Raw genomic sequence first — 12569 nt, 5'->3', positions numbered from 1 at the left:
TGAGGATGTCAAATCTTGGAGTTACAGACAATTGTGAGCTGCCATGTGGTTGCTGGGATTTGAACTCAGGACCTCTGGAAGAGCAGTCAGTGCTCTTAACTGCTGAGCCATCTCTCCAGCCCCCTCCATTTTTTTTAATGTAGGTATTTGGTTCTCTGGAGTCTATCTTGTTGAGTTCTTTCTATATCTTGGATATTAGCCCTCTGTCAGATGTAGGGTTGGTAAAGATCTTTTCCCAATCTGTGGGTTGCCATTTTGTCCCATTGACAGGGTCCTTTGCCTTACAGAAGCTTTTCAATTTTATGAGGCCCCATTTGTCAATTGTTAATCTTAGAGCATGAGCTATTAGTGTTCTGTTCAGAAAATTTTCCCCTGTGCCAATGTGTTTGAGGTTTTTTTCCACCTTCCCTTTTATTAGATTCAGCTTATCTGGTTTTAAGTGGAGTTCCTTGATCCAAATGGACCTGAAGTTTGTACAAGGAGATAAAAATGGATCAATTTGCGTTTTTCTACATGTGGACTGCCAGTTGAACCAGAACCAGTTTGCTGTCTACCTATTACTGTAGAGGCTTCCTAAAATAAATCTATATAAATCTATGAATGGAGTCAAGATAGAGCTGCCCTCCACTTAGGCAGCAATGTCCTGTTAAGACACCACAGGACAACAAGAAACCTGGTCCCAGGAACTAGTTCAATTTTTAGAGTTGCTATAAAGAGTGGTCCCTGACCATTATAAGCCATTGTCCCTGCTCTTCATTAGCTTCCAAAACTTGCAACTTCCAATTAGTGAAGATAACACGGACACATACTTGAGTTTTAAAACATGGCAAAAATCAAGCTGATACGGATCCAGAGGCTTCATCTCTGCTAGCTAGCATTCATAGTGTTGGAAGGTAAGGTCTATAGTACCAGAGGAGAAAAGGAATATTAACCAGTCCCAGATGTGAGCTACAATGATGACTGACCGGAAAAGACATACCTACTTAGGTCTTTAGCTAGCACCAATAAAGCTAAAGACACATAAAGTGTAATAGCCGCAAGAATGTCATCTAAGTAACCAACTGATTCCTGGTTGGGTTTATTAGCTTCTCCATAACATGAAACATGTATCTGGCCAAGAACTAAACAGTAGACAAATCATTTACCTTAAGTGAGAATGACTATTTTACTGTTAAATGGATACAATATTAAGCCACCTCCTAATGATGTATCATTATAAGCATAGATTAAGGCAGCACTCAATTTTTACCATGGATGCTATTATTTTCAGAAGATGATAAGCAACACAGATACCCACAATGGCCATGATGCAGAGAATAAGACACTGAGGAATGTCTAGCCCTTGATGTAACATAAATGCTTCTACCTCAAAGGCACAGGTGTGATTGTAGAACAGGGATAAAAGCCTGTAAGAACCAGAGTTGGCACATCACTACAAGGAAAGAAACAGTGTCTTCTGGACACTGCAGGACAGCTCCACATATGAACAGTGATTGAGACAGCACATGTGATACCTGTCTAACCCAAGCCAGACCAAATCCCAGCAGGACAGGGGAAGTCAGGAATTGAAAGGTACATGAATTTCCTTGCAAGGAAATAAGGTTGTAGTCAGAGGGAAGAGATGTGTTGTGTCTTGGTTAAGACTAACTTTGATTGGCATCTGTACAGAAGCCCAGACAATGTGTTGTGGGACTTCAGTTCAGGCTGCATTTGTGGAGTCAGGCATCAGGAAAAATGATCTTTCAAGGGTGTGTTGTAGCCTACTTAGTAAGCTGCTTCTCTGTGTTCCGCCTCAGTTTCCAAGACCCACGTTCAACATACTTTATCATATTAGACTTTCTAAGTTTTTTCTGCCAAGAAATGAAAGGTTAATAGGTTGAAAGACTGCTGGTAGTTTGATATTTTACTTTCAGCTTCTTGGAAATGCAGGTGTTTCTGAAAAACAATCTTATCCACATTCTTCTATGATTGGCCAGCACACACCTAGAGAGGAGGAGGAGAAGTCAGAAGCATATAGAAGTCCTGCCCAACCACCTTGCACCTGCCTTTTTCCTCAGAGGAAACACAAATAGGCTTCTCATAAAGAGACTGGAGCAGAATTGAGTGCAACCTGCAGCTGAACTATAGTGTGTGGATCCAGGAGACACAGGAGTTTCCGGTAAGTGGGCAGGAGCATTCAGATCTAACTTCTAACCTTCACCATCTCTTTTCTCTAAAAAGCTAATAAGTAACAAGACATTTAGGAAGATTCTCAGACACTGGGGATCCTCAGTTAGGAAGCTAAGGGGCATTGTTGGGAGGTGGGCAGGACTGGCTTCAGGATGGTCTTTGCTCACATCATTCAAGATGAGGGACCTTGAAGAAATGATCTGTATGTTGGTTTCTGTAAAACTTAACCACTTGATTTGCTTGCCTCTTATTCATGTCCTTTAAGTGGCTGCAATGAATGTCAGGAAATGCAATATCTCTGTAGTGTGTATGAGGTTCATCGTGTCTTGTGCTCAAATTGCTTTCTAGTTCAGTGTCAAATATTTAATTCCTAACATCCTCAAGGACACTGACCTGTGGATAAAAGGTCTCTTTGCATGCTGCTTCTGCTGCAGCAAACTGTGGAAATCTGTACACCAAGAATCATGGTCACTGTGGGTTTTTTTTTTTTTTATTACTAAGCATTAGTGTTAAGGGTCTTCTATTGCATCTGTGAGGAACATGAGCTGTGTCAGGGTGAGATGACAGCTGTTGTTTAGGCAGGCTTCCTTTTGTAACGCTGGCTGTACACAGCCTTCTTGTCTGCTGTGTTCATCTTCCTTGGGAAGACCTTGCAGATGCCTATTACTTTGGAGTCTGCATCACAAAACCAGGAGCAAGAATAGAAAGACTGGGATGGGGAAACTGAAGAGTTGAGAACAGCTCATGTTCTTTCCTAAACCCTGCCTAACTGAAATAAAACCTACGGAAAGGTAGTAAAATAAATAACCAGATGGCTACTGAGAGAGAACATCAAGGAAAGAACATCCTACTCACTAAGTACAAAGTCCTGAGATGAGAAGAAGCCCGAGAAAACAGGGTGGCTGGAATTCTTACACCAGCAGCTCCAAAGGTATAATAATTAACCTCAAAGGTTATGTTGTATGTAGCATGTACACCTGTACACCTAATGAAGTTTCCCTGCATGTAATAGACTTCATTATAGTGCCTCTTAGAATTGATTTGACATCACAGGTCTTCAGTGTCAATAGGATAACTCTGGATATTTGATAATCCATGTTTTTGAAAGAATAGTCACAGGAAATACAGAAATGCCAAGGACATAATCAAATCTGGGACTGAGGAGGTCCAGCAGAAGATAATGTAAGAGGAATGATCACTTGTGAGTGGATTTGGAAATAGAACCTAAATCTCCATACTGATTTGATTTGGGTGAGACAGAAAGAGTAGGCCCTAGGGAAACAGAGGTGTGCTGTTTCCTTAAGGGATGGCAAGGTCAATTATCTGCCCTGGGAGGTCTTGTTGGCAGGTTTGTGGAGAATAAAGGACAGAAATATGAACTCTGAACTAATTACCCAACAACCAAACTCAGCTCCTTAGGCCTGACAGCAAGATTGCTGGAATTGGTATTTATTCTTTTGAGACAGTCTCAGGTAGCCAGGCTAGCCTATAACTCACTATATTTCAAAGATGATTTTGAAATTCCAACCCTTTTACCTCTTCTTACTTAGTACCTGAATTATAGGGACCCACAACCACATGCATTTAATGAGGTGTTGGGGATTGAACCCTAGGCCTCATGCATGCTGGGAAAACCCTCTAACAACTGACCTATATCAGATTGCCTTTTTCCTTTTTTTTTTTTTTTTTTTTTTAGTATAATGTTTGTAATTTTTTAATTGTGGCAAAAGTAGTATAACACAGAAGTCACCATTTTACGTTATTATATGTATAATTCAGTAATGCTACACTTGCTCATATTGTTTGTACAGATCATTTGCATAGTGCAAAACAGAAACTCTAAACTGATTTAAAAACTCCTTCTTTCTGCCCATAGTCACTCCCTGGTAGCCAACATTCTATTCCCTGTCTCTGTGGATCTGGTTACTTTAAATACTTCAGGTAAATGGAATCTGTAATATCTGTCTTCTGGTGACTGGCTTGTTTTTCTTTTTTAACTCTATAATGATTCTTTGTGAATTCCACATCATGCACTCCAATCCACTCATCTCCCCGTTCCCTCTCATGCAATAAAAACTTGGGCTTTTGCAATACCCTCCCCAATAAAAATGAAAGGTCAAAATGTTTTTAAATTAAGAAAACAATGAAACAAACAAGAAAAAACCTCATCACGGAAGCTGTGTTGTGTCACAGTGTGTCACAAAGCATACTCTTGTCCATACATCTTTACATGAGACTTACTTGCATTGAGACATTAGTCTGGCTTGAGGTCTCTAACTTCTGCAGCCCCATCAATATGGGATCCTTACTGAGACTCCTGTTGTTTCCTGTGTTATGGAGATCCTGTGGCTTCTGATCTGCAGAAAGCTCCCCATCACACAATGGGTAGCCCGCTGGGGTCTTCTGTCCAAGTGCATATCCATGGTGAAAGGCAGGCTAAATTTCTTTCATAAGATAAAAAGTTTAAAAGAAAACAGTGAATCTAAATGGTGACTTGAGGACACTGTAACATTGTATTGAGTAAATGGATGTTAACATGGACTTTAAGAATAAAAGTTTATATTATTACAAATTTATTTCTTAAAATTGTGTGCCTTGGTCTTCAAGTGGGACTCCTAAGATCAGAAGTACAGGCTTTCTCTGCCTTAGGGACCCTTTCTTCCTACTGGGTGGCCTCTTCTAGCCTCAATAGGAGAGGATGCATGTAGTCTTACTGCAACTTGATATCCCAGGGCTGGTTGGTATCCAGGTGGGTCCTCACCTCTTCTGAGGAGAAATAGAAAGGGAGAAAGGGAAGGGAGGGATGACATCAGAAGAGGAGGGAGGGGAAACAGTGGTAAGGATGTAAAGTAAATAAATTAGTCAATGCAAAATTATATATTTCTCATGGAGATGAGTTCAGTTCATGAAAAAGACAGAAGGAAAGTAAATGTGGCAAATTTTAAAAGGTTTAAGTGAAATACAAATAGTTGGACTCATTGAAATCCTTTGATAACAAAAACAATAACAGACAAAACAGATTTATGTGATCATTAAATATTTAACATTGATTAAATACTGATGTCAATTATCATTCGTTCTTACTTGGTCTTCAGTTTGAGAAGCCAGAAGTAAGTTGATTAGGTCCCCACACATTTGAAGGCACTCACTGAAGGAAGTGTGCACAGATGAAGAAGACTTTTGATTTCATATAGAATACTCCAATCAGGTTAGATGGAACAGTTGCTTGTGTTTTTATATTTGCTGATGCTAGCTTTGAGACACATGCAGATTTTTATATTATTTTTCCTTATTTTGCTTAGTTTTATTTTTTTTCCATAATTAGGGATTTAACTGAGAACTAGTAGAAATTGGTTCTAGTTTCCTTTTTATTGCCATTATAAACACCATGAGCAAAAGCATTCTGAAAAGGAAACTGTTTATGTGTTTACACATTGTGATAACAAGCCATCCATCACAAAGCAAAGTCAGGGTGGAAATTCAAGCAAGAACAGAAGGAGGAACAATGAGAGAATGCTGCTTAATGGCTTGCTCCCTTGGTTTCATCATGCTTTCTTAAATTACCTAGGATTTCCTACACAGGGGAGGTACAGCACACAGTGGGCTGGGGCCTTCCACATTAGTCCTCAATCAAAAAAACATGTTCCATAGCCATACCTCCAGTCCAATCTGATGGAGGTTACTCCTCAAAGGAACTTTTCTCATCCAAAAGGACTCTCTAGTATGTATCTCGTTGATTAAAAAGAAAGGGAGGTAGGAAGGAAGGAAGGAAGGAAGGAAGGAAGGAAGGAAGGAAGGAAGGAAGGAAGAAAGGAAAGAAGGAAAGAAGAAAGAAAGGAAAGAAGGAAGAAAGAGAAGAAGGGAGGGAGGGAGGAACAGAGGGAGGGAGGGAGGGAGGAAGGAAGGGAGAGAGGGAGGAAGGGAGGGAGGGAGGGGTAGAGAGACAGAGACAGAGACTATAAGACAGACAGACATAGAGATTACTCAATAAGAAGGTAACTAAGGCTACAGCATAGGTAAAAACACAAAGGGAACTTCAATCTCTTGCAACTTACTCTCCCTTCCTTCTTTCAGTGACTTTTTAAATCATTGACATGGGTCAGCTCTTCTCTAATACATCTAAGAATGAAGACAAAGGAGATTTGGTATCCAGCTTTGATACATATTTTAAAAACCTTAAAATGGAAAACAAAATTATTTCTCAAGAAACCATCGATTTAATAGAGTCATATCTGAACAAAGGAAACATTCATGAGACAAACTCTTTAATCAGTGATGCATTAAAGAATATTGATAATGCCCCAATAAATATTGCTGTGACAGGAGAGTCTGGAGGAGGGAAGTCCAGCTTCATCAATGCCCTGATAGGGATTGGACCTGAAGACGAAGGTGCAGCTGAAGTTGGGGTAATAGAGACAACTATGAAGAGAACACCTTACAAACATCCCAAAATTAAAACTTTGACCGTATGGGACCTGCCTGGAATTGGAACTCAGAAATTCCCACCAAAAGCTTATCTGGAGGAAGTGAAATTCAAAGAATATGATTTTTTCGTTATTGTTTCTGCCACACGTTTTACAAAACTTGAACTAGACCTTGCCCAAGCAATCGGAATTATGAAAAAGAATTACTATTTTGTGAGAACCAAGGTGGACGTTGATTTAGAAAATGAAAAGAAATCCAAACCACGTACTTTTGACAGAGAAAAGACCTTGAAGCAGATCCGAAGTTATTCTGTGAATACCTTTAGTGACAATAACGTGGCTGTACCGCCAATTTTCTTGATCTCTAACTATGATTTACCTAACTATGATTTTCCAGTCCTGACTAACACTCTGCTTAAGGATCTAAATGCTCAAAAGCGCCACAATCTTATGCTTTCCCTGCCTAGCATTACAGAGGCAGCCATTGACAGAAAGCACAAGGCCACACAGCAGTTTATCTGGCTGGAAGCCTTCAAGGCTGGAGTTTTGGCAACTTTCCCTATGGTAGGCATCTTCAGGGATAATGATGTAGAGAAGCTGACAGAGACTTTAAACCACTATCGAAAACTCTTTGGAGTGGATGATGAATCCCTGGAGATTATGGCTAAGGATTTACAAGTACCTGTTGGAAAAGTAAAAGAAATAATTAAGTCTCCTCATTTGTTGAAGACTAACACAGAGGAAACATTAGGAGAAAGGCTTTTGAAATATTTAGAGAGATTTGCATCAGCTAATGGTGGGCTCCTTGCTACAGGTCTTTACTTCAGGAAAACTTTTTGTTTACAATTTTATTTCCTTGACACAGTGGCTGAAGATGCCAAAGTTCTCCTTCGATGGACATATTCAAAAAACTAGTTCAAACTCAACTTATCAATAGCTTCTGACCCTGACAACATCAAGTGGTCAATACCAGGAAGTCACTAAGGAAATTCTCCCTCTGATATCTTTTCTTTACAGCCAATCCACTACCACCATGGGAAAATTGAAGGATAAAGACCATATGTCTTAATATATCAGAACTTGACAATCCCCAATTCTTCTTCAATTCTTTAATTTCCCCATATTCTTTTCTCTTTCAACTACACATACACACTTAAATACAAACATACATGTACATATACACACATATGCACACACAAAAACATACCAGCAAACATGCAAATGCATACACACAAAGGATACAATATGTGTTTTGTAGCCATTTTCTCCTAATCAAAACATCCTTATAAACATTCAGGAAGCTGGGGTCTCTATGCTCAGTACATAAAACACTTGGCACGTTTGGTGGTTTTAATATGTATGGCCCAATAGACACATTTGTTTGAATGCTTGACCCATAGGGAGAGGCACTATTAGAAGGTATAGTCTTGTTACAATAGGTGTTGCCATTTTGGGAGGTCTCAGATGTTTAACCTATACCCAGTTTTGTACACAGTCTCCTTCTGCTGCCAGCAAATCAAGATATAGACCTCTTGGCTTCTCCAGACCCATATCTGCCTGCACAATGACATGTTTCCCACCATGATGAAAATGGAATAATCCTCTGAACTGTGAGCCATCCTCAATTAAATACTTTCCTTTATAAGAGTTGCCTTGCTCATGGTGTCTCTTCACAGCAATAGAAACCCAAAGACAAAAATTGTTACCAGGGACCTGGGTATTGCTGTGATAGGTCTAACAATCCTTTCATTTGGAAGAATTTGGACATTGGGACTTTGTGTTGGGAAAGCAGTAGAAGGCTCTAAGACATATTTAATGGACCATACTAGTAAGGGCATGGAAGACATTGTGGTTGGGTGTGACTTAATATTTGAGTCCTAGATTAAGAGCTTTCAGAAGAGAAACATTTTAGTATGTTGCCTAGACATCATCCTTGTGTTATTTCGGTGAAGAATGTGGGTGGTGTTTGCCCTTGCCCAAAGACTCAGCCTAATCTAAGTCAAAAGATTTAGATTAATTGCATTGGCAAAGGAAATCTCAAAACAGCCTAACATAGACACTGTCCTGTGGTTCATTCTTTTTAAAGATGAAACAGTGCAAACTTAGAAAGGGAAAAATAATGTAGGATTTAAGGATTAAAGGAGCACCATGAAGTAAAAAGGAGCTAAATCCTGTGTTCAAGGAGATAAACAGATTAAAATATTAAATAGAATTAAGGGAGTGGTAACATCAGGGCAAGATCTTACCCAGATAAGCTTCCATTTTATAAAAAGGAATTAAAGAAAAGCTTAGCCAAAACCCAGAGGAGGCTGAATTCCCAGGAGCTCTAACAAGCCCAGGAGTGTAGCATCTTTCTGCTGAGTGTCTATGGCACTCTACAACTAGGCATACTTATATATAAATGAAGGGGAAGGACCCACTTACTGGCATAAGTCATGGTCCTGCTCATGTATTAAATGGGGAAGAGGGCATATTTGTGTTTTTTCTGCAGGATGCTGAAGGAGCATGGTGGCTGCCAGAGCGATAGGTGAGACATGCCAATGCCAGGACAAAGAATGAGCCTGACCTGTGAACTTGCTGAGGGCCCTGACAATGATGACTGGGAAGCTGTATTGGACATATGTTTCTGATCCACCATTGCTTACCTATACCACTAAAGGGACAAATTGCCTTGCCTCAAGTTTTTAGAACTTGTGGAACGGAGAATCAAAAAGAGAAATTATAATGACTCTTTTACTATTCTTAAATGTGACCAGATATTCAGACTCAACCATGGACTAGTCTAGAAATCAATCCAATATTGGAAATAACAATCTTCATTTGGAAGTTGGGTTCTGGACATTTTCAGAGATATATGGAAGTTAGCTGCAATTCTCCTTGATGTTATGTTAGCAAGAGATAAAGGTAGAGCAGGATCTGTATTTCAAACAGGTGCTAGCACATGTGTTAAAGCTCTTTTAATTGTCAAATTAAAATTACTTTTGTTTCTTCCACATTATTTAATGTAAGTTGCATTGATTGTACACATTCTAATTGTGTTTGTGTTTTGAAATCTGGCATGTCAGCTACTGAGGTCTATCAACCAGCTTTTGTTTTAGTGCCCTGAGTATCACAGAACCTTGGTATTCTAAAATTAGCTTGCAAGTATGAAAAGAAATGAGTCAGGCTTTAAGCAGAAGCAAGAGGGTAATGGGCTTGATTATTGCTGGTATAACAGCTTTAATTATTACATTAATTACTAACACCACTGCTTCTCTAATTGCTTTGATACAAGAAGTTAAGACAGCTACTTTTGTTAATCATTTATCAAATAATGTTACTAATGTATTGAATATACAAGAAGATTTAGATAGGCATTTGGAAGAACGGATTGACATTCTTTATCTTATTCAAATTATTGGAAGGAGGTTCAGAATTTAAGAGTAAGGGGCCATCTCGAGTGCCATGCCAAATACCACTGGATTCATGTTAGTTCTGAAATTTACAGTGGTAGTCATTATACTTAGAAAAAGTTTAAAGACACTTGCAGTGTATTTGGCATAATTCTAACACCTCTCTGGATGTTTTAACTTTACATAGGGAGCTTATGAATTTCAAGAATGCTGCTCTGCTGAGCGTTGATGCAGTAGGTACTGCTGATAAAATTACCCATGGCCTGAGGTCAGTATTTCTATTTTGGTCAAACATCAAGAATGGCATATATAGCTTGATCATGCTAGCCCTTATGTCCTGGGAATACTTTTATTCTTGCCCATCATGTTAAAGCTTGTTTTTAACATCAACATGTTGGCAACCATAGTACATGGCTTGAACCTGAAAATGAACCCCCAGACACAGTTATTAAATTAACAGGCTGGCAAGCCAAGAATGGGTAAGATTCTGCACAGAACCTTACCAACCTAACACATAAGTGCATTGCTTTTGATAATGCATATTCCATGACAGGGAAGGAAGGAATTCTTGTCAGAATGACCTAAGAAAAGTTTAATCTTGTTAATAAAATAAAAAAGGGGGAGAGGCAGAGAGCCTTTGGGGCTGCTTGGCAAGAATCTGACATTGGCCAAGGACAAGGAAATGGGCTGCTTGGCAGGAATATGACATTGGCCAAGGACAAGGAAGTAGGTTTCAGGCAGGAATCTAACATTAGGCTAAAACAAAAAAGTAATTTCAGACAGGAATCTAAATCTTAGGCTAAAACAAAGAAGTAATTTCAGGCAGGAATCTAAATTTTAGGCTAGAATGAGGAAGTAGGCTTCAGATATGAAAATGACATTGGGCTAGCACAAGGAAGTTGGCTCAGATATTTTGGTCATCCTGATAAGCCCTTAGAAACACTGATCACAGTAGTATTCATGGAATTTTGTTTATTGCTTTGCTTGTTCTTTAACTATTTGTGTTTATTGTCTTTTTTGTTTCTTGACCATTTGCATCTATTAGATTGCTAGTTCTGCAACCCAGAACGGACCTGAATACTTACATGTAATTCAAATGGTATAAAAGTCAAAAGGATGAGTGGGGATGGGTTAGGGGTTTCTAGGGAGGAGAAGTGGCGAAAGAAGATGACATCTGAAATGTAAATAAATAAAATATCCAATACAAATAAGAAAGAAGAAAGAAAAAAGAAAGAGAGAGAGAGAGAGAGAGAGAGAGAGAGAGCGAGAGAGAGAGGGAGGGAGGGAGGGAGGGAGGGAGGAAGGAAGGAAGGAAGGAAGGAAGGAAGGAAGGAAGAAAGGAAGAAAAGCTTAGGTTCAGCTTTTATTCCCAGCACTCAGGTGACACAGGCATGCATATCTCTGAGTTTAAGGTCAGTCAGTCTACAGAGCAAGTTCCAGGAGAGCCAAGTGGACTCCATAAAGAAAGAACTGCTGTGGACAAGTGAGCTTCCTGGAGACAGCCCACTGTTTTGTTCAGCTACTATAGGTGTAAACTGAAGAGGCCCAGCCCCAGAAGCTTGATTTCAGGATGCTTCCTACTGATGTGCCTTCTCATGTTTGTCATTGCTATACTCCTCCTTTATCTCTAGCATGCTGTGATTGTGATTCCTCAAGGAGAGGACCTTGGGGCATATACCCTGGTGTATTCCTTCCTGGGTGGTAGCCCACTATATTGGGCATTTTTCTGCAGATCAACATAAAGATGAACATTTATGAGATAATATTATATAGACTATCTAATGATTTTACAGAATTCATGGTTTGATTTAACTGTTTAAGGAAGTTTAAAGTACTTAATAGAGAGTGTAAGGAGATGATTTGAGTTGTTTTACCTGAAATATATGAAAAAGTAAGAAACAAGAATAGAATATGCCCTTTCCCTGTAGAATAGTAAACAAAGGCTGCATAGGTGAGAAAAGGAGCACAGTGAGCTTTCATGGCTTACAAGTACATAATTGTACTAGAGAGAAAAATAGGCTTGGGACAAGTTAATGGTTGAAGAAAACATTTCATTCTAGGTTGGGTCTGAGTTCCTGGATCTTGTGATCTAGGGATGTGGCCCCAGGCACAGGTTTCAATGTGCATCATGAAAATGCTGGGTTATAAATAAAGAATAAATAAGTCTATCACGAGAATAAGAACAAAGAACAGATGGTTAGCTAGTTTAGTTGAATGAGACTTCTAAAATAGGATGAATGAAAGAAGATGATCTGTTTCTTGGTAAATACAAACTGTTGTCAGCTAAGCATAGGGAAAACATGCGGCTATGGACTTGCTTAATTTTGTTCATTAATGTCAAAAAAAGTATTGCTTTGGGGTTATATTGAACTTCTGGAGAGAAAGATAGATTGCAAATGTTTAGTTATGCATGAGTTTCAAAAGTAGAATTCATAATCAATAATCCTGTTGTAAGTTTGCCTTGTGTGATGATTTATCTGTTTTTGAAGAATATGATTCAGTGGTGATTGATTTTTTAAAAAAATGTTATTTATGGGTACATGGTAATCTTCCTTACTTAAAGAAATGTGTCTTAGATTGTATA

The 12569-nt window shown here is 39.0% G+C and overlaps 1 protein-coding gene across 1 annotated transcript; it reads left to right on the top strand.

Moving 5' to 3' along the window:
• The first annotated feature begins 1935 nt into the window (after positions 1-1935).
• On the top strand, positions 1936-11184 carry LOC117719517 (interferon-inducible GTPase 1-like). The gene is made up of 2 exons (XM_076912609.1): positions 1936-2158; positions 6244-11184. The coding sequence occupies exon 2, from the start codon at positions 6264-6266 to the stop codon at positions 7506-7508; it is 1245 nt and encodes a 414-aa protein (XP_076768724.1). The 5' UTR covers positions 1936-2158; positions 6244-6263; the 3' UTR covers positions 7509-11184.
• The last annotated feature ends 1385 nt before the right edge of the window (positions 11185-12569 follow it).

Source organism: Arvicanthis niloticus, chromosome 14, assembly GCF_011762505.2.
Source record: "Arvicanthis niloticus isolate mArvNil1 chromosome 14, mArvNil1.pat.X, whole genome shotgun sequence".
Classification (NCBI taxonomy): domain Eukaryota; kingdom Metazoa; phylum Chordata; class Mammalia; order Rodentia; family Muridae; genus Arvicanthis; species Arvicanthis niloticus.
This window is presented reverse-complemented; position numbering and strand designations above follow the sequence as displayed.

What these genes read in the sequence shown, in the direction of transcription:
- LOC117719517 (XM_076912609.1), top strand. Translation starts at nt 6,264, where the DNA reads ATGGGTCAGCTCTTCTCTAATACATCTAAGAATGAAGACAAAGGAGAT.